This window comes from Athalia rosae, chromosome 3 (assembly GCF_917208135.1).
Source record: "Athalia rosae chromosome 3, iyAthRosa1.1, whole genome shotgun sequence".
In the NCBI taxonomy this organism is placed as follows: domain Eukaryota; kingdom Metazoa; phylum Arthropoda; class Insecta; order Hymenoptera; family Athaliidae; genus Athalia; species Athalia rosae.
The window spans coordinates 19,721,357-19,744,196 of record NC_064028.1 but is presented as its reverse complement, the minus strand read 5'-3'; the positions used below and the strand labels follow the sequence as shown (position 1 = coordinate 19,744,196).

The following is a 22,840-nucleotide window of genomic DNA, read 5'->3' as shown; positions in this document are numbered from 1 at the left end:
TGACTGTAGTCGAAGGTGAAATAAAAATATCCGTACGACCTACCCGAACCCTTGTACCGAGGTAAATCATATTGCGAAAGTTTGATTTTGCCAATTGGAATACTATCGCTGTTCCGATGCTCATACCGCGTGTATTAACACAAGATTAAAATCATTGAACCGTGAAGGGTATTCAGCGGGAATACCAACGGTACAAAATTATACGTCAATACGTGATTTTCGCACAAATAAGTGCGCTTGATGGCACCCGCTTACCTACGGCGAGTGGCTCTGATAGGTGTGTGTGTTCCGGGTAAATTAATTTCCACTGTGTTTGAACGAATGGACGTGTTCGAATCGAAAATGAAAAAGCGTTCGCTAATTCCGCGGGGGCCTCCGAAACGTCCTCGTAACTCGGCGTCACGTCACGGTGACAGTTAAAAATAGCGAAATGCTAGAGTTTGAATATTTGAAAAAAAAAAAGAGAAAAAAAAAAACTACGTCGATCGCGAGAGTCCAAAACTTGAAGCAAGGAGATCCTTAGTTCCGTTGGAAAATGAAATACTCGGTTCATGCCTCCAAGTAGTATAGCAATTTTGATCAGAGGAAGACGGGGAAAAATAAAATTGAAAGAAACAACAAAAATAATCAACTCACGAACCGGGTCAGAAGAGAAAAACTAGAATAATGAGAGAATCGAGGAACTGACTATTGTTAGAAAAGTTGCGTCGTTAGAAGACCTTGCGTTAATGGTTTCGCATTTTGTACCCACGCTCTTACGGCGTAGTCGGGGAATTGGATTCCGGATTCGATTACAACGAAATTTTTCAGATAAAAAAAAAAATAAATAAAGTCAGATAACGTCTTGGTTCGTGCATAACTTTTCACCGAAGTGATTGGAAACGTTCTTTCCTACACCGATTATGAATACTTTGAAGATTCTTTGGCTTCGAAAAAATTTGAGCTATTTTGTCGTCGTCTCAAAATATTTCGCGAAAACCTTTTCATCCATCCTAAACGTTTGATAGAAATTTCGGGAATTTTACGACGAAAGAATTTCGTGTTTTCCTTAGCTAAGCTCCTCCACGGAATCCCGACTGAATAACGAACCCACTAAAGCTGCCAGCTCTATTATATAGGTCAGCAAAAATCGGTAAGCCCTCACCGTGATAAAAATACGAGGCACCTTTTTTTTTTTTTTTTTTTGAGGGATGTTTTTTCAATTCCCCTTTTTCTATTTTTCCCTAATCAATTCTCGCGCTAATTCGATGACGGGGAAGAATGTTACACCGGTGTATTCACGGCGGTTGAGGAGGTAAAAGGGTTCAAAGACAACAACCGCGGTTGATTACTGTAATGCAATACTCACCCCCCATGGACTGTACAACTCAGGTATACCTTTTGTGGGGTGTTTCACGTTGCTTCGTTAAAATGAACTTCGGGTATCGCGGCCGCGATGTATTCGCAAACAGCGATTTCGTAACTCGTTAATTTCATGCGATTCATTTATGAGGAAAAAACGATATCACGATTACCCTGATTGCTTCGATTTTTCGCGCAACGGTACTGAGATGAATTGCGAGAAATAGAAAATCTGCAGATCCTCGTACCATAGGGGAAAGCAAATTTCGCCAGAGTCACGGTCTGCTTTTAGTTTTTCGAGCGCGTACTCGTTATTTTCATTAGATCACCGCCGTCATTGAGTATGTATTATTTTTAATAGATGTCGAGTGTACTTAATTTGGAAACGTGAGGCTTGAGATAGAGAAATCTTAATAACATTAGCGGAGTTTAACGGGAAATGGGGTGCGATAGGAGAGGACTATGCCGGTAATATAAACAGCGACGGTTTCGTCGAAGGGTTCGGTGCGAAGTTGGGTAGATACAGGAATAAGGTACGGATCAGGCGAAATAGAATGAGGGAGGGAAGATGTGAGCGGAGAAAATCGTATAGAAGATTGTTAAGCCGGGTTGGATATTGGATCTGATAATGGGGCAGCCTTGCAAAATGCTCATTACTACGAGTTGTTCGAATTTCTTCGTTCCCGTATACCATTGTTTCCATGGAATGTAAATTTAAATACACTTTCTCAGCGAAAGACTGACTCAACTTTGTTTTTTTTTTCGAAATATCGAAGTGCACTCTCAAAAAATTTTCCAAGCAATACATTTTATCTGGACGACAAGTTGACGCGAAAAATATACGACGTAGACCGATGGCTGTTCGATTTTCTCTGGAAAGTTTCGCGAGTCGGAGATATGGAGAAACTGAAAACGACCTTTGTAGCATAGATTTATTTGCGGCATATTTCTGCACTTCCTTCGTAATCACGACGTGTCTACGTTTGCACCTGAGCGTGGCCCGTACCTGTATACCTACCTATACACGCTTTCGCTGAAAAGCAAAATTGAAGTACCCACTACTTAAATTTTTAGAGAAAAGTTTAGGAAAAGTTTACGAGTTTAGTTCACGAAACTTCAAACCCACCACGGTTAGCTATATAGGTACCTGTGAAAAATCGTCAAAAGCTTTTTTGCCATTCAGTCTAGCCCAATTTTTCTTGGTCTTATATGGGTTGAGCGAGGGGAGCGAAAAAAAAAAAGTGAGAAGGGTTAAAAAATCAATGTGAATTATAGAAAATGTCACGATATAGGTAATTCTTTGAATTCTCCGACGTGTGAAGAAGATATTTTAATATTTACAATGAAATATTTATTTTATTGATACAACAAATAGCGAATCAGATTAAGAATTGCCAAGCTGAAAATACGCCAGACCTTTAGCCTTAGATTTTCCTCCAAGTTCAGAACATAGTTCAGCGAATTTTTTATCACGCTTCCTATGGTAATCTCATGTAATCGGAGCTCAGAAATCTGAATTTGGAAACCAAATTGATCTACCTTTAAAATTGATCGAGTAATCCCCAATTTATCGCTCTGAAACATGGAAAATCAAAGATATCTCGATGAGAAAAATTCGTAGCTCAATTTAATCAACGGATTCGTGTTCCTGCGGTCGATATACATGAGAAAAGTGTCCTACGATTGATTTTGAAAATACGTACTTCATTTTGGGCCCAAAAAAAAATATTTTATTTCCGATGCTATTTTGTTGTATTTTGATCTCAGGAATCCGAATCTGGAAGTCGAATTGATCTATCTATAAATTGATCGAGTTATCGTCAATTTTTCGCTTTTTGGAGTAGAAAAATTGAGATATCTCGATGGGAAAAATTGGTAAATTGACAAAAAAAAAACTCTGATTATGCGTGTGAAATTACAAAGACCGACCATTTTATTACAAAGATATCAATCTACCTTATATAATGCATTACAACGCGATGCAGAGTAAAAAAAAATTTATTTGGAATTTTTTTTTTTTTTTTGTCGATGTACACTCGGTGCCTCTGTTTCTGTACTAAAAGTCTTAAGCTTCAGTACCGCCTGATGGACAGAAATGAACTCGCTGGGTATACCCTGAGCCATTTAAATACTGAATTTTTATATATTTACTTCCTTAAGCGGTTACATAGAATTCGCAGAAATGCCGCAAAGGGATGCCGCCGATCAGGTGGATGAAAGGGGTAATTTATGAGGTGTGAACAAGATCTCAATCAGGTGATGACAGTTCGTCTGACACCTGCTAACAATAGGAGCAAGTACATAAACAAGGACTGTGATTTCACACCTCATCACCTATTAAAAAGCCATAAATTATGTTTAAATTCTGGCACGTGCCGTCGGTCAAAATACCCAAAGCACGTGTAAAAATCGGAAGTCCTATTGGCTGATGCGAACTTCGTTTTGATTGGGTGAGTCGGAGCTGATCACCGAACTCCGCGCGGACTGCATTTGCCCAATGATTTTTATGTATGGATTTTGGTGCGAGAAAGCTTAACGTGGTGGGAGCGTAGGATGCGAGGCGATACGCCGCGAAGCGTTAGAAAGACGAACGAGATAGAGAGCGCTCGGGTCCAGCCCGCTAAAATATGAAATCTCGAGCTGCTTAACCCGCCATCACGTTTTTCACTATATCTTAGGAACGAATGATCGGAATTTGATGATGCATTGAAATTTTGGAGACGTGATTTCGTGGCCATGGATTTTATTCATCAATTAGGTTCGTAGCTGAATTTGATCGACGGATTCGTGTTCCTGAGACCGAAATGCGTTACAAGGTGTCATACGATCGATTTTTAAAATACTTCATTTTTGACCTAAAATCAATATTTTTTCCAGTTATTTTTTCATATGGTATTTTCATATATTTTGATCTCAGAAATATCCGGATTAACAAGTCAAATTGATCTATCTGCAAAAATGACCGAGTTATCCCCATTTTTTCCCATAAATTTGAGGATATCTCCAAGGGAAAAAATCGTAGCTCAATTTAGGCAACGGATTCGTGTTCCTGAGGTCAAAATACGTATGAAAAGTGCCATACGATCAATTTTTAAAAATAAAAATTCTTGCCCAAAATTTGAGATTTTTCCAAGGGGTACCCCTTACGATTTTTTCAAATTTTGACAAAAAATTTTTAATTTTTAAAATTGATCGTATGGCACTTTTCTTATGTATTTTGACCTCGGGAACACGAATCCGTTGTCCAAATTGAGCTGCGATTTTTTTCCTTCGAGATATCCTCAAATTTATGCCAAAAAATGCGAAAAAACGAGGATAACTCGGTCATTTTTGAAGATGGATCAATTTTTCTTTCGGATTCGGATTCCTGAGCTCAAATTACATCTAGATAGACGAAAAAATCAATTTTTTATTTTTGGCCCCAAAAAGGTGAAAATTGGCGATAACTCGGTCAATTTAAGAGATAGATCAATTTTTCTTCCAGATTCGGATTCCTGAGGTCAAAATACGTAAGAAAAGCAGATTAAACCCAATTAAAAAAATGATTTATTATTTGCTCAAAAATCGAATGTTTTTTTGGCTTTTCAAGGGTAATCTCACGTATAATCAGCTCAGCAATCCAAATCTGAAAGCGAAAATCATCTACTCATCTAATCGATCGAGTAATCATCAATTATTCGCTGTTGGGAGCAGAAAAATTAAGACATATCGATTAGTTTCGGTCGTAGACCCACGTTGATTCATTGCAATCCATGCATGGGTCGAAATATTCGAATTTCTCGGTCTACGAGGGAGCCCGAGCTTAGCTGGAGTCAGGTAGCCACGGGCGCGCGGTTTGTTGTGGAGCGTGACCTCTGCTCAGCCCCGAAGGTGACGTCTCACAACAAAGCGCTACGCTGCTGGCCACCTAACTCCAGCAAAGTTCGGGCTTCCTCGTAGACCGAGAAATTCGAATATTTCGACCCATGCACGAATTGCAAAATCAAAGTGGGTCCACGACTAAAACCAATCGATCGAAACGAATCGAAGAGATTTCGATGAGATTTGTTTCCAGCTTGATTTATCCGACGTTCTGCGTCGTAGCTTTTGTAAATTTGGAATTTTTACGTTAATAAGTGGTCCAAACATGTATTCTGAAAGCCCTCCAGGCGTCGAAAAAATTCAACGAAATTCAAAAACTATTTTGGAAAAAGTGTCGCGTTTGACGCGGAATGCCCCGGGCGTACGTTATACCCATGTAACACGTTTGTACACTCAGCTATGATGATTTCCCAAATGCACAGCTATAAACGTACGTGGTACTCTCCGTCTGAAACATAACTCAGTTTCTGGTCGATTATATGTTAATATCCCCCTCATTTGTATAATGCTGCAAAATGACATCTACAGATTCTGTATGTATAGGGGTAGTTTGGAGTATCGACCGTAACCGGAGGTAACATGATATACGTTTATTATAGGTGTACGACCGCAGCGCGGTTTATCAGCTATCAGGAGTTATAACGTTTGTCGCGTTTCGATCGTCGAGTAAAACCTGAGGGTTGCGTTTCAAATAAACCGATAAGTACGGACATTCGAAGGAAATTACAACAACCCCCGTCATCGTCGCTACGTAGAGATAAAAATAAAAAAAAAAAACAGAAAAAAATCAATCGGTCCAAAGTTCCTGTAACTTTCTTCCGAATTTCAACGTATAATCGTTCGCTGCGAGCACAAATTTTTTGACCACCGTTCCGCTACTGTGACGTATAAAAAAAAAAAAAAAGTAAATGGAAAATCAGAATCAGAAGATTGCCAGCACCGCGTTATACGTTAGTTTGTTGACTACGGCTGAACAAGAATTTTGCGGATGCGATGCGGGAGTGATAAAACGAGAACGGGAACGAGGGTGGAGTTATCTCGGCTTTGTTTTCGTCCAAAATCTGCGAAAGTTTTTTTCAGAAAAAGAAAGAGACGAAGTAAGATAAAAGAAAAAAAAAAAAAAAAAAAGTAAAACGAAAAGAAGAAAAAAAGCGTAAAATGCGTTAGACGCGTGAAACGCGCCGGAGCGTGCGGGCTAGGCGCGTAAATATTTGGGCGTTACCTCGCGAGTTTCGAGGCGATAAACTTTCCGAGGGGGAAAATCTCGCGAAAACCACGACTTGTACGGTTACAGTATAAGGAATTTAAGCTACAAAGATCTCTCGTAAAATTGACAGTTTTAGTATCCGGGATCGTCAAGCTTTCATATAACCCGATGGATTCTACCCTCCCATCGCGTACAACTTCTATGTATACCCTGTACGGCTGCAGTCTGTTGTTATCTGCGGAAGTAGTCGATAAATTATGCGTGGAAAAATCATCCGTTTATCACGACGTGCAACGTGATCGATATATCGGGAAGCCGGCATTTTATTTATTCAGTTTTCGTTTTATAAATCAGACGAGAGGATACGAGAGGATGCCGGAGGAACCGAACGTCGCTCGTTGCGGTTCACGTATACACACACGTTTCTGCGGAAAATTCGAAGTACATAGAAACGTGTACGTGAATACATACGTGCGGTATACGGGTACGGTGGAAACAGTATTTTGAAGTAAATAAGTAGATAAATAAGTTTAATATCGTAAGACACTTCGAAGGCTGCAGCGGCAGCAGCGGCGGCACTGCGGCAGGGATATATAAACGGGGTAAAAATAAGATAGCGCACGAAGTGTCCGAAGTTACCGGTTCGCTGCAGGAGATGCAATAAAATCGAACGATAAATTCAACTTTTATGGTTGTGTGAATTATAGAATGAAGGTTGATCGTTGAATAAAAGCTCGACGCGTACGATCGGGGGGCGGGGGGGAGGGGGTGAAATTTTAACGCGAGCGCGCGATCTCTACATCACCTATACGCCGAAAATCCGCGGTGATCGGGCACGGAAATGTATAACGCGGTACGGAGGGTCGTGAGAAATCGAAACAGAACGAAACCGGTGGGGAAAACTGTGAATAAATGAATAATTCCGTCTTTCGATAAACCCCCGTGCGCTATAGATATCAATCTCTTTATTGTAAATCTCATGGCGTTCGATAAATTCGCCGGCTAGCTCCCCCGCACACGCGTTACGGTCATCCTATAGGAGATCATTCAAAAAGCCATTCTAGATATATTCGATCTTCGGATCCGTTTTATTTCTTTCCGAATACGTTCGAATATGGTAATATTCTGTACGGTGTTGTGAACTAATTGAATTTTTATTAAGAAAATTTGTTTTTTATCACTCGGCGTGCGGATTACGACCAACGTTGGTGGGTTAATTGATTCGTCCCGGAGTCGAAGTCGGAGTTTCTCCTTCTTCTCGCGATAGAAATGAAAAATGAAAATTGAGAGCCGTTAGGCCGCGAACCGATGAGGCGGGCGGACCTTTTGGGTCGAACGATCTACCGAAGCCCAAGCCAACTAATCTCTAATTACACTAATTGCTCGAATTACTCGAAGTCTAGTTTTCAGCGGTGCGCAGCATCGCTGCAGCCGCAGGAAGTAAATATACATAGTTCGGAGATGTTGATTTCGGACATATGCCGGTATACCTGTATCTGATAACTTGTACCTATAAGTTTACGGTTGGTACCTGGACGGCTAATTCAAACTCTCGCTATTCTAATTAAGTAGAAAGTAATTTGCCGAGTCCAAAACTTTGCGCCGATCCGTGTATGTATACGTATATTCGGAGCGAACGCATTGCTTTTCCTTCCCCTACCTCATTTTCCGGCTTCATTCGACGCTCGTCCAAAAAGTTAACCGGCTACCTCGTTCGCCCCGCATAAATGCAACGAACACTCGCTAACGTACTGCCCTCCTCGTTTTATACCAGACGATGGAAATATAGCCTTGTTTCATTTAATCAAAGCGAAGCTTCTCTCGAATTGAACTTTTCGAACTGAAAAATATTAACGGGAACAAATTCTACGAAGATTAAATAACCGGAAGACTGGATGCAGGCAGGCTTGATTTTATTCCGGGACACTTCGAACAACAAATACATTAACTGACGGACCGAGCGACGGATCATTTTTCGTGCCTTTCATCGCGCAAATAAATCAGCCGTAATTTTCATTTATTTTTAACAAAAACTTCTCTCGTTTTCCAATATTTAAAAAATTTTCACACTTCTGTCCGAGAATTTCAAACGTACCCTCGACGAACAAATCTCGTAATTTATACGTTCAGCGCGGAAAATATTCGTCTAATTTTTTATTTGGGAAAATGGAAAAACGCTTGGGACTTTACCACCCGACGTACGTCGTATAAAAGATGATTTTTCGTCGATGTGAAAAAAATTGTGAGGTCCTCGTAAAGAAGCGTTACAACGTTGACGCGTAACGCGGGAACGAGACGTCCCGCTGTACGTGCGAAATTTTTTATTCATTTTTTTTTTTCAAGTTGAAAGTAAAATTCAGCTTGTAGCGCGAAACGTGAAGAAAAAAGTTTTTAACGCTCGAAATAAGAGGAGAGGGAGCGAGAAGAAGAAAAATAAAAAAATAAAAAATAAAGAAAACAGGGTAGCTCGAAGGAAAAGTTTGATTCGGTTTTCAATTATGGAGACAGCGAGTAAAGAGAAAAGAAGAAGGAGAAGGAGAAAAAATCGAAAGGGTAAAAAAAAATATAAATAAAACAAGCGGAGCGTCGTCTGGTATCCGAGATACGGAACCTGTTAAATCGAATCTCCGTTACAAATTTATAGAAGAGAAAACGTGAAATGCTCATTTTTTCAATCCGCAAACCTGTACGAGAGGCGATCGATTCGAAGATTATCCTTCATAAATCCTGACTCGTGGCGTTTTTTTTTTTTTTCTTTCTGCTTCTTCTTCTTCTTCTTCTTGTTTGGGACTTAGTTCCGAGTCAGTGATTTCTGCCGAGTGGAAACGACGTCACGCAATTTTTCTCTCTTGGAAAATAGTCACTCGCGTGAAGTGTCAAGTTATCGAACTGATTGTGAGTTACACTCAGGACTTACACCAACAAGTTTTCAAGTACACACTCCAAAAGAAACCGCAATTCTTCGCGGCGCCTCGGCTACTGAAAGTAAGAAAGCATATATATTTTCCGTCTGAAAAATTTTACCGCCGCGTCATTTTTTTCTCAACTATACGATCCAAGAACCGGAATGAATAACGAGAAAAGAAATTGGTGACCACCCCATTTTCTGTCATCGGAAAGGTATTTTTCAATCGGCGACGAATTGTTCCGATGAAACGGTTTGTTTTCCAATTAAGAAATTCAGAAAATTAACTCCGTCGTCGGATCGAGTGGGATTTAAACGGTGTAATTGAAAAGTACAAATTGATTTCTTCTTTCGTCGGCCATTTTCTCATCCTCCTTCCGATTACTCGATTCGTTTCGAAACCGTCACGTGGACGGATACATGTACGCACATCGTTGAAATGCGTTTGTTAACGAATTTTATTATTAACAATTTACATCAAAAGATAACATGTTCAAAAGTAACTGTATATTGTTCGTGTATCAATACATGACATGTGAGTCGAATAAAAATGATCCACCTATCTACACCATTTATAGTAACATACACAACTGGAAGCCCTAGCTACTTAGGTTGACACGGACGACGCGATGAGGTCGGAGGCGACGACGTCCTCCGAATTGAGGAGCTACCTGCTCCAGGATCTTGCTATTACCAGACATAGCGAGAGCACACCAATTTCCGAAAAAATCCTCCCCCCGGAACCGCTCGATGCTGAAAAAAGAAGATCAAATTCCATCGTCGTTTCACGATTTTGGCAAGTAAATGTCCCTATTTCTTCTACGAATCGTATGCTCGATGATTATGGTATTTTTTGCGGTTTCGTGGTCTCAAAAAATTTTTTTTGACACTGCTCGATTTCGGAGGCGTCCGTACAAAAACTTTCGCCGAATCGAAGCTCGTTGGGGTGGTTCGCGTTACACGGGGAATGTCTCGAATCTATGAAGTTTCGACGTACGAAAACTATAATGTCCTTACGGAATCTCAAGTTCAAACAACATTGCAGTTAGTTCCAATTCGCTAAAAGCCTTTACCCGTGAACATTCGGCGTCTCATAGAACCCCTTTGGATAACAAGAAAATAAAGTTTTCATTCTATGAGGAAGTTTACGACGTAATATCCGGTCTAGAATCGTTCTCGTTTAACAAAACTGCCAACTTTTGCAAAGTTCGCAATTTTTCTAGACGAAGAACCACGCGAAGATATATATACCTCCGACGCTAAACATTCGCCGAAATTCGACATACCGTCGATCTGCTTTCGATCATCCCCTTGATTTCCCCTTTCCCTCTTTTCTCTGTCTCGCCCCAAAAAATTAAAAATTCAAACGCCTAATTTCATCGGACTCGACGCGACGATACCCATAAAGTGGCGTTACGGTCGACCGTTCGATTAAAGGAAGGAAAAAAAAAAAATGAAAAAGACTTTCTTCGCGGGGACCGGAAGAAAGAAAAATATTATCCACGTCGTCGGAAAAGCTTTAAATTCCTTGAAATCCTTTCATTTCTTGAGGTTATAACCCAGACGGTACGATGGTGGTGGGCTTTGCGGCGGGATCGCTTATGCAACAGACTTTCCCGCCTCTTCATTCCACCGTCTCTTCCCCTGCCCGACGTGGCGGGAAGCGAGAAATAGGGAGCCGAAGGAAGGAAGAGACCGTAAGATCCGAGGGAAGGGAAGCGAAGAAAAAATAGACGTGAGTAAAAATAATTCGCATAAATTCGAGTCGACTCACGGTGAAGGTGAGGCGAGGCGTCGCCGCTGATTGATGCGTGGAGCGGCGTATCTTCGGTGACAACCAACTCAGCCGAGGCTGTGTAAACTGTGGATATTGCAGCGAAACAACGCAGAATGAGTTTTCCATCTCTGAAAAAATCAGCGGACGTTTTCAATTCCAGAGTCGACTGCGTCGCTTGATTTTCACCCTGTCCCAAAACGCGGGTTCGCGTTTTGTACGAAAATATCGTATGGTTCAACTGCAACAGACGTGAATAAGGTAATCAAATTTTTTTTTCCAACAAAAAAATATTACGATTCCGTCCGGGGATCCAATATCAATATATTTCGTCGCTGCGAAACCGAGGAGGCCCTTTTACCCGTAGGAATTTTCCAATTTTTTTGTTTTTTTTTTTTTCTCTGTTTTCAACCTCGAAACAATTTCCGAAAAACACGTCTAGGTTGTAACGCTGATGGTTCAACGAGATACTTCGCAGCCCTGTCTTCTTTTCTGTTTTTTTTTTTTTTTTTTTTGTCCATTTTGTATTTTCATTCGCAGATAACCAAGTGAGTACCCAACCAGGTGTGTTACATGGTACGTATACCCAAATTGGAATGTTCGTTTTGCTTCAATTGAAGTAACATGTTTTCAATTGCGATTCATTTCCTTTTTATTGTATATGTATAAAATAACACGCATGCAGCTATTCACACAGCGGTTTTTGATCTCCGTTGTTAACTCGCTTTTATTCATTAACTCGACTGTTGTTTTTTTTTTTTTTTTTTTCTTTCATTTATTTATATATATATTTTTTTTTTAATCCTGAAATTCGGTCTACAAAAAGCTCGAATATAATCTCGATCCGTGTGTGTTCGGACACGGTTAGTCGCACACATTGAAACGAGGGAACGTCGGTGTAAAGCCACTCTAACCACCGAAGGTCGATATATTCCGGTATAATATGTATTTTTCCGTTCGCGAAAGAACGAGACTTCAAAGGAAAATTTCGTACCACATCGGAAGCTTGCGAAGAGGAAGAAAAATTTCATCTTCCAATGGGAGAGCGAGTTAATCTGAGGAACGAGATAAGCCACCGCGAGTAAAATCAAAAACAACAACAACGAAAATATCAATCAGCATGTAATTTCCACGTTTCTTTTTCACCTTGAGAAAAAATCTGTCGCTGCAACTCGCCAATAATCTCGAAGAGGGATAAGAACTTTCCGATATCACGTGTAACGGACGCTAGAAAAATCGCTGTTGAAGTTGAAGGTGAAATGTAAAAATATTACGAGGTAAATAATTTTCGCAGATGTGCAAGAAACTTGACGATTAACCCCGAGATTTTTTTTGTCTTTCGTTTCTCTTCCACGTGTAAAAAAAAATGACGGCCCGCGATTTCGAATGGTAAACGAAAATAAAACGCAAATCGAAGAAAATAAAATGGTCACGTTACTTCGGAAAAATGAAAATCGGATATACTATAAGATCGCCATTTGAAAGCAAACTGCGCTATAGCTTAGCTGTAGTTTATGACGTAATTAATTCGGTCGACTCTACCTGCACACGATTATAATTGCGAGTGGAGGGTAGAGTATAAGTAGAGGGTGAAGAGACAAAGCACTTGGATATTAAAGACACCACAATGGTTTCGCTGTATTATGTGAAAAGTATAAGAAAGTGGGGCATTTTTCTCCATCGTATTACCGCGGATCGCGGGGACAGTCGTATCCTATGCAGGTATGCGGTCGGTCGGCCGGGCGAAGGTTGAGGGCGGAGGGTTCGAATGAAATGGAGAAAAGAAAATTAAACGTAGAAAAAAAAATTAAAAAAGAAAAAAAAAAAATGGAGAAAAACTTGAAAAATTTCACGGCGTAACGATTTCATCTGAAAGTAAACTGCGCTCTCTGTAGCTTTACCGGGGAATAGCTGGCTCGAATGGAATTTACATTTTTCGATAGACCGCGCACAGAGACCACAGCAAGCCGTACAAGATCCCGTTTTATTTATGGAATCGGTAAAAATGAAATAATATTACAATAAAATTGTGGTAAACCGAGTGTCCGAAAACTATTATCTCCCGTTTTGGACCGATCTCCGTAGACGGTGGTACATACATCCACTTCGTTTCGTACGAAATCGCCGAATCATTCGCCGACAGACATACGCTCGCGGACGTTACTCGAGCGACGCGTCCGAATATAAATAAATAAGTAAATAAAAAATGAAGAAAATTTCTCGGAGAGAAAAAGTTTCGCGAAGGCTGCAAAGTGATTGTCTTCTGTATCGGTCCCGCTGGCTGATCTATAAATTTTAAAAGAGCAAGGAAAAGAAGTACACAACTCCCATGTGACTTTGAACGCTAAGGTAACGCATAAATTGTCCCCCGAGATCTCGCCCCGTTCTCCTCCTCTCTTCATTTTCCTTTTTTTCCTTTTTCTTTTTTTCGTTACCCTTTTTTTGCCCAGTTTTCAACGTTCTTGGGATTGCAGACTCGCTTCCTCGGGTCGCCGTCTCTGCGGGGCCCCCCTGGTATCTCGACGATATATATATACATTTTTTTTTCTTTCCTAGTTTTTTTTCTTCCCCCCTTTTTTCGATCTCCGCTAGGCCGTACGCGTTCTTATTTTTATTTTTATCCATAGCGAGGTGAACTTTCGGGGTCTCTATTACTTTCAGCTTTTGTTTCTACGACGGGTATGGTCTGGTCCGCACGTGATTCATGACTCGAGGCGGAAAAGGTTTTCGAAGGGGGTGTTTTGGTTATACGAGAATGTCATAAAGTGTACGGGGTGAGTGCTCTCTCGGATCCGGTCAAGGACTCCACTTTGACCTCGACAGTTTTTTTTTTTTTTAATTTTTTTTCCGTTTTTTCTCATCGTCTCAACTATTGCAATTTTTGAAAAAAACTTTCTCTCTCGTAGATCTTCGAAAGTCGCGATGTACCTGTAATTCGGACGGGGTAACGTTCGGTGCGGCGAAGTGAAACGAAGTTGTAACAAATTGTTTACTGTAAAGTACAAGGAGGAGGCGCCTCGCGAAAGAAGGGATCTATCGATTAATCGTAGAAAAAACTAGTTCATCCGCACGTCGAACGCTCGAAGTCGAAGCAGAAAGGGGGGTCCGGGGATTCCCCAAGGGCGTAAAGTCGGCGCTCCTCTACGTCCCGGTGCTCCTCTACGTCTGCTAACTTTAATCGTCGAGTAAGGTCACGTAGGATACTTACGGGGTCGCCGTTCAGGGCCCACGTAATGGTGGGGGCGGGATTCGAGGCACCTGATGTGCAGTTGGCTCGAAGAGTTTCACCCTCCTGTAGGCGTTGCCTTTCCGGTTCGATGGAAGGATCCGTTTCCGGGACATCTATTAATTACGGATGCGATAAAACGATTAAAAGCGATTTTGGCAATTCGACGAACCGGCCGGGAATATAAACTCCGACGGTAAAGAGGACGGGAGGACCCACGGTTCTGCGTCCTGAGGTTGAGAAAAATTTTTTTCAACACTTACCCACGACCACCATGGGCGCGGATTTGATCACGGTGTGAAACGACGGTGCGTCCGCCGAAATCTCGCATCTGTATCTTCCGGTTAATTTTTTCGAAACGTCAACCAACGTCACGTCCCTCGTATTCGAATGCTGGCTCTGTGGGGATTTTTAATAAAAATATTTAAACCTCTTCGAGTTGCGGCACGAGAGCTGCTCGCGCGTCGGTCATTAATATTTTTTGCTTCATCGGTAGAAAATTTCGCGAAACGCCGACGCGACGGCCGCCGAAAATTTCGGACGCACGATGATCGCGCTTTCGGTGAAACTTGGTCCGCCGCGAAACGAACGTAATAAAAAAAAAAAACGCGAAACAAAAACTAATCATTCATCGCAACTTACGTACGTCTATCTGGATGTCGCGGACGGAAAATATCGCTTGAGGTGGTGCTTCCTTCGGTACGAAACGATAGAATTCCTCCTCCTCGTGGTACCATCTTATGGAATAAAGATCGGCACCTTCCAAATCGTAATCGCAAGTGAGGAGGGCCGAATCTCTCGAACGAACCATCGGCGGCACGGTGATTCGCACATCTCGGAGTCCGGTGGCCCCTGAAAAACGAAATCGTTCGAAGTCTTTCAAAAAATGAAAGGAAATTTTGTTCATTCCTCGGGAAATAACGCGCTTAACGGCCGCGCGCTCTTCCCACGTACGTTGCGTCGAGTTGCCTCCGACACCCGGCGTTGCGACGTAAGTCAAAGTTGACAACTTTTTTGTACGTGGGGATCGACCGGAGAGAAGAAAAAAAAACAAATATACATATGTGTATTCGGAAACAGAAATTTTCTCGATATTCGTGGAATAGAATAACGTTCGAAGGTAACCTGGAGAGACTAAAATTTCATAAAGAAATTCGCGAAGAAGGAGTAGAGAAAAATGAACTCGAGATTGAAAATTCTCCGGGCATGCACTGTGTGTGTGGTTGTAGAACAGAATAATACGGCGAATGTTGACTACACAAGTTGGCCGACAAGCGTGTAAACATTTTCCTGAATTTGTTACAGATGAGAAACTCTGTATCCTCTATTAAAATTGCCGAAGGATAAGCTACTCGCACTTCAATTAAGCTGGATACAGAGCGAATCAAAAGCGCAAATCACGAGTTTAATGAGAAATTCCTCGGAACCGTTGGCAGATTACGATTACATATTTGCAATACATTCAGCGATCGCGAATCGAATTCCTTCTTATCGAATAAATCGATCGAAGAATTCAAAGGATCCGGAATAAGGATAGAAGGTAAAAGGTAAAAGAGAGAAAAGAGAAACGAAAAACGAAAAAAAAAAAAAGCAGATGTTTCCGGCACAGTTAACAATCGTCGTTTATAACACCCGATGCTAAGAATTATGGGGTAGGTTAAATTGCCCGCCATAAAACGCAGAAACGCTGTGCGGAGAGAAACGTTTGTGGTTTGTTTATTACATTTTAGGGTCTGCGAACGACGTCTTACCGCGTCTGTTGGAACGCCGCACTTCAACGGTAAAGACAAAGGGGGCTGAGCTGCCCCTCGCTCGAATGAAACGGAAAAAAAAAATAAATAAAATAAAATAAAAAATCAAAAGTAAAAAATAAATTACGGACCGACCGAAATCTCTTTTCATGGGTACAATGTACCGAGTTTATGCGTAATTAATGATCTTTTGCTCAACTTCCTGTCGCTTGTTCGAGTGCCCTTAACGACGAACGGCTTGCAGGGTAAAAAACGAGCGTGGAATTAAGAGGAAAATTGTAAAACTCCAGATTTTATAGTCTCTTTGAAATTACGTGTCAGCGGGGCTAGGACGACGACGACGACGACGACGACGACGGAGTACGACTTTTGAAGGGAAAATCTGGAAAATACGGAGCGCGTGTTATTGCCCGGATTCGCGCGTGACGTTCCAGGGGTGAAGAAAAGTGAGAGGAAGAGAGAGGAGAGAGAGAACAAAACAAAGGGCAACGCCATATGCAGCTCGAGAATGGAAAATTTTTACATCCCGGTATAAATAAAATGAAAGTACGGTGCCTAGCGATACGTCCTCGGTGTACTTTCGAATCTATGGGGAACGGGGGAATCCTCCGGCGGAATTTAGCTTCCTTGAAATGCACTGCGATAGGAATGCCCGACGAAACCGAATCTACGGCAAACACACGCGCTTGTATACATGTGTTTTATATTCATGTAACAAGTATATGCAGTACGCGTTTTATCAACTCGGATGCACCGATGCACCTATTCGCGTAGAGTCGTACTCGTCTGCTCAGCTAGCTGCCGCCGCTACGGGACACAAGGGAGTCATGACAATTGAATTCCGACTTTCATGTTTCGTATCAGAGATGCTGTTCCGAGTAAAACTATGGAGCGGTGTATCTTACAAATCCCGAGGCGACCGAGTTCGTTTTTAGTATCTCGCGAGCAGCGGGCCACGTAGGCAGGGTAAGTCAAAAGGCTAATTACGTTAGCAGCCCGGCTCTTCCGAGGACGCGAGCTTCCGCCGGAAGAAAGTAAAGCTCCTCGTCCGCGTCCAGCTGCAGAGACGAGCGATGAATAGCTGATTAGCGCGTTGAAAATTCGAGGGGGATGAAAAAATATTTTTTTTTTTTTCTCTTTTTTTCGAAATATCATCAACGCAACGCTACCCCGTGCCGAATAACGATAGCCCGTGACGGTACGAAATCTAATCGTCGTGCGGCGATTATTTGCGATGCGCTTAAATCAAACAGGTGTATTTATTCGCGTATGTGCACACAGGTAACATCGGCCGATTGATTTTGCTTCGTATTACGGTCGCGGTGTGCACAGGAATCGAACACTGCGAACGTGGAAAATAGCGGAGGGTATTCGATCATCGGTGGATGGACGTTTTCGAAAGTATTCCGTTTCCGAAATCAGCGTGGGGGGGGGGGCGATCGAATTCGCGAAAATATTTGCCGAAAATTTTACAGTCCGAGACGCGAATCGCGTTCGTTACACGGTTTATTGGCGAGAGCGTTGAATTTTCTCGTCTACTTTTTTTTTCCCCAGACAGCTACGGAACGAGACGATTTTCGCGCGAATATCAGTAATAGGGATAACAATGATGGGAATAGGAATAATAATATTCCGATATAACGGGCGAACTCGCGGCACCCCGACACACGCGGTAGACGTGTGTAGTAGCTGCGGGACGAGAGAAAGAGTCGAGCGAAAAGCAGCACGGGAAACTCAATCCAGTTGAAAGAGGAGAAACAATATTGCTCGAATTCGCCGGTCCCCTACCGTACGTGTGTTCACATACGCGTGTACCTGTGGGGGGTAGGTGTCTCTCTGTGTGTGGAGCAACTATGCTAATTAACTAGAACTCTGGTGAACTACAACCGGCGTAACTTCATAACCAACTGTAGGTTTAACTGGCATCACTATAATTCTCCTAGAAATAACCGGAGAGAGGAGAACTCGTATTACAGTTGCATTTGCTATATAGTTTTAACGAGACGTCGAGAAGTAACGATAATTATTAACACGCGGCAGAAACACCTATACCGGTTAGTTGGACAGGTGCTTCTCGTTGCACCGTCGAGATAAACGAAGGACAATTAATGTCTAACTAAAGCGTAGTGCCGTTCTACTTCTTTTAATTCTCATTCCAACTATTTTTCATTTTGCCGGCTCCGTTGCTGCTGCTGCTGCTTTCAACGTTGCTTATTTTTTTGTTGTTCCGTTTTTTTTTTTTTATATATTTTCTTAACTTTTTTTCACTCTCTCTCTCTCTCTCTCTGTCTTTCGCTACAGATTTGTTAGCGTTCAATTCGTCCGAATGAAAATCAACCCGATAGACACGTTCGCGGATTTATCGAAGTGATTTCGATTTCACCGTTTTAATAGTCATTCGCGAAGCTTTCGCGTTAACAAACACCGACAAGGGATCTTTTGCATAATTCGCGTTGATGTTGTATATATGTATACAGAGTATATAATGTACTCGATATTTTAACGAAGTCATTATTCCGGAGCAATTGAAATTTAAACGAGTTAAGGAATTTGAAATTAATATGCTCATAAATTTTCAACGATAGAAATGTGTTGGAAATAAAATGAAAATAAAAAAAAAAAAAAGAAGCAAAACTTTCCGTCGAGTATTTCTATTATTGGTTTACGATTGACAATCAGTTGTGCAAACGTAATTTAAGACGATGATGATAAAGGGTGCTTTTCACCGAGGATAAAGCCTTACAATTCGGGCGATTCAATTTCTTTTGAAAATTCAACGATTTAAGAACCTGAATTAATATTTTACCGAGAGAGAGAAAGAGAAGGAGAGAGAGAAAAGTTTTTCAAGGACCATTCTTATCAATTTAATTCTTTTTTTCTTCTTTTTTTTTTCAATACCGTAAGTCTCATAGCCCCTCTGATCAAATTTTCCGTCCATTCATGATTTTTTAACCCTCACCGATTTTGATCGTGATTCATTGATTAGTTTTTTCTTTCTCTTTTTCGGGTAAACGCGGGTGTCAATTCCACCGGTGATAATCCTGATACAGGAAAAAGTGCCATCCTTTGTCACAAAAAAAAGAAAAAATAGAACATAAAACGAAAAACGAAAAAAAAAGTTTTTCAACTCGTTAATCAACAACCTGTCTTACCCAGGGTTAGTTTAGAGTTTTCTCCGAGACAAGTTTTTTTATTATTCTTTCGGTGAGGAGAATGGAAAAATGATTCAATCCATTTATGTAGGATTCGGGTGGAAACTTCCCGTGAACTTCTTCATCAGAAACGATTGTTTTGATTAATCGCAGTTTGGTGGAGAACTCCTCGACATACACCGTAACTTTTACATTTATACTTATTGAAAATTTGTGGCTAAAGTTACGTCGTGATGGAGGTACTCGTGGGATGAAAGGTCGGATTGATTGCATCCCTTTTCTCCCACGATTTATAAATTTATCGACACCTTCAACCAGCTATGAATAAATCAGACACTGCGAAGGTATGAAAACGGAGGGAATTAGACAACTTAAAAAATTACGCAATATGATTACGGAAATTATGAACTGTAGGTACGAACGGACTGCAGGGGATACGCGAAAAAACAAAAAACCTACGAAGGATCACTCAATTTTCAATCGAGGGAGAAAAATTTAATTTCCTGCACACACTGCAGCGACGTCATCGTCGATTACACATTTCAATCTCGTCGCTAACTGATGTACGACTGCGATAATATTTTTTCCACGCGGTATTTTTCGTGCGTGAATTCGATCGGTTTATCGAGCCGAAGATCGTATCGTAGCGTCCCATGGAACGACCGTTTCCCCCTTGAAATTGGTGGTTGATTCCGAAATGTTGTACACGTCGAACGTTCGTCCGCCGACGAGCTTACCCCAACCCGCGAAGAAATCCCTCGCGAAAATTCCGCGTTAATATTTGAAATTTCTTGAGGGTAAAGGTCAATTTTGTTTTTTTTAATTTTCTCCCTCGAGATCGCGTACGCGAGGCCGTCGAATGAGGATTTTTTGGTACTACAAAAAAAGAGAAAAAAAATTTTTTGTCAATTCGACGGGATTTCCTCGGTAAGATTCGAAGTGGCACGGGATTCCGTTCGTTAATTGTCTCGAGCTGACCGTTGACCCGTACCCAGTAGCGAGTGGATTCCGGATCCCCGAGAGACGTGAAGAATTTTATTTTATTTTACTTAATTTTCCTCCTCTCTATTTTAGCCAATTTTCCAGGGCATCCGATATATTCATCCGAAGAATTGCTCGCGCGGTAATAAGAAGTGTGCTGATGATGCGGGAATTTCATTCGGGGAGAATCGACGATAAGCTGATTGCGATTTCATTGGAAAACCCTTCGGTGACCTTCGTCTTCGGAGTTTGAAACTTCTGTCGCCCCAAGGATCGCGGGACAAAGTAAACCAAAGACGGGCTCAAAACTGGTCCGGATTTAGGCAAAGGATAATATCATCCTCCGAACAACTACCGAACCGTTTACCTGATTTATCCATAAAATAGAAAACACGCACACGCGACGAAAAAATGAACAAAGTTTATCACGTACACTACACTAAGGTCGTTTATTGTTTTACAGTTCTTGAATAATAATAATCCGTTGACATTCGTCGCTGAAATCTTACCGCAAGTTTGACGCATCCTGCCGCGTCGCTTTGGAGAGTCAAACTTTTGGCAAGTAAAGGTATGAGTAGGAGGTACGTGTACAGCGGTGTGTTATAAAGTTGCGAAACACGTGCAGTTGGCAAAGTTTTAACAATGTGTATGGATCGGTGTTGGAAAAAAAAACAAAAAACGGGGGGGAAAAAAGCATCCAAAAACAACGAAGGAAAAGTATTTTTCCAAAAACTTTGGTAAAAAAATATATAAACTTACCAGCGGTGAGAAGAAAAAGGACGAAAAAAATGACCCGTCGAAGGCTCCTGTTATTATTGCTAATATCCATTGCACTGTGATGTAACATCGAATGTACAAACTCACACACAAACACTTGTGTTTCGGAGATGATAACGTGTTACGTCATGTCAATCGGAAAAAACATCTCAGGATCGAATGAAATTTGGTTCGATCACATTTGACGGGGGAAAAAAGTCCGCGTCGCTGTTACGGTAGGTATGGTGTCGTCGGTGTTCGACTGCAAAATCTCATGGACATGTACGACCCCCCCTGCGATCCGCTGGATTTTCGAAATCGCCGAGGATGAGAAAAGTCGGTTCTTCACGCGGACGCGACTTTGCCACTATTTCTGACTCGCGACTGACGGGGATGCTGCATGAAAGCTTTTGCAAACCGCGCGCCCGCGCAGATCAAAATCCCCTATAGCCACCGCGTACGTATACACACTTCTCTCCTCTTTTTCCACTCCCTTCGAGTCGGTTACTCGTCTCCCTTTTTTTCACCCTTACTCAACCCGTCTCGGTGTCCCCTGTCTTCTGGTTGCCGTTACATTTTTTTAACCCTCCCACCGACCACCCCCGTTTCCCCTTCCTCCGTCGCGTTCTTTCAGCGGCTGTATCTAAAACACTGAAGAGTTTCTTAGAAAATTGAATTGAATTTCCTCAACTGATTGTTCCGTTAAACGCCACTTTATATGTAAACAGAACGAATTTGCTAAAAGTCATGCATATCTTTAACCAATAATTCATTTCTCCGAACTAACTTATTTTAATGGGTTGAAATCCACGGACGGTACCGGAAGAACTTTTTCCCTTTTTTCCTCTCCTCCTTTTTCGGAATTAACCATAATTTCACCCCCGCATCGCATCGTATCCGTATAATTCTGAGGCAGATGGGTCGTGTATTCATATTTAATGGTTTTTGTTTTTTTTCCGCATTACAGAAAAAAAAAATCCCGTATTACCCGGAAATTAATTAGAATTTGAAACATTTTCCGGTTGAACGTGGATTTTTTTTTCGATACTTTTTAGGTTTTTTGTTCTCTATTTATTATTTTTTTTTTTTTTCAACTCCACTTTACCATGGCCGGCAATAATTCCCGTCACCCATACGCGGTGTACATCGGGACGAGCTTTGACGTCGTTAAACGTTCCACTTTGCACTTTAAATCATCCCGCAAATAATTCCTTTTTCCTTTTACCTGCGTCCACTCTGTTATAAAATCCCAGTTATTATTAGCTTTTGAAGCCGATGGCTGGTGACGCGATGCTTCAAATCGATATTCCGATCGAGTGGACGATAATTATTATCGAACGACGGTATAGATTACCAGCACCACTTGTAATCTGATTTTCCTCCGAATCAGCCATCATTTTCGAATCAAATTGATGTTGAGCCGGAAAAAAAATCGAGAAGGATGAAAAAAAAGTATTCGCCAGCGAATTTACTTTGCCATTGAACCATGATTTTGAAAGGTCTCGCCTCGCCGCGTTCTAGCTCTGAATAATTTAGATAAAACTTTTTCCACACCTTTGGCAGACTTTTCACCTGATCAATTATTTTTACCACGCTGAGTACAGCCGACAAGGGTGGGTTTGAACTTCTGTCTGTAATTTTTTCCCAAGCTTCGTTCACCGTTAAATTTGACGGTGAAAAAAAGCGGAGAAAAGTTTCAATGCCCTCGAAATTCTTCGAGGGAGAATAAAAAAATGACAGCTTCAGCAAACTACATTGCTGTACACGAGAAGAAAAGAAAAAAGAAAAACTTCGGATTCTCGACGTGTGATGAAAAAAAAACAAAAAAAAAAAAAGAAAGAAAGAAATTCTTTCATTTCGTAATTTGGAATGTGTGCTTTTGTGAC

At 41.3% G+C, this 22,840-nt stretch overlaps 1 protein-coding gene across 1 annotated transcript; it reads right to left on the bottom strand.

The window, feature by feature from the left end:
* Positions 1–9,760: 9,760 nt before the first annotated feature.
* On the bottom strand, positions 9,761–21,356 carry LOC105689755. The gene is made up of 6 exons (XM_025746704.2): positions 20,958–21,356; positions 14,961–15,166; positions 14,578–14,713; positions 14,297–14,430; positions 11,089–11,329; positions 9,761–10,067 (listed from the first exon to the last, which is right to left on the bottom strand). Exons 1-6 carry the CDS (start codon positions 21,043–21,045, stop codon positions 9,982–9,984), a joined length of 891 nt encoding a protein of 296 aa, XP_025602489.2. The 5' UTR covers positions 21,046–21,356; the 3' UTR covers positions 9,761–9,981.
* Positions 21,357–22,840: the final 1,484 nt, after the last annotated feature.

What these genes read in the sequence shown, in the direction of transcription:
- LOC105689755 (XM_025746704.2), bottom strand. Translation starts at nt 21,045, where the DNA reads ATGTTACATCACAGTGCAATGGATATTAGCAATAATAACAGGAGCCTT. An exon ending in CGCGCCCATGGTGGTCGTGG is followed by an intron (nt 14,431 to 14,577) that starts GTAAGTGTTGAA and finishes CGTAATTAATAG; the next exon opens with ATGTCCCGGAAACGGATCCT. An exon ending in CGCCTCGCCTCACCTTCACC is followed by an intron (nt 10,068 to 11,088) that starts GTGAGTCGACTC and finishes TTCTTTTTTCAG; the next exon opens with CATCGAGCGGTTCCGGGGGG.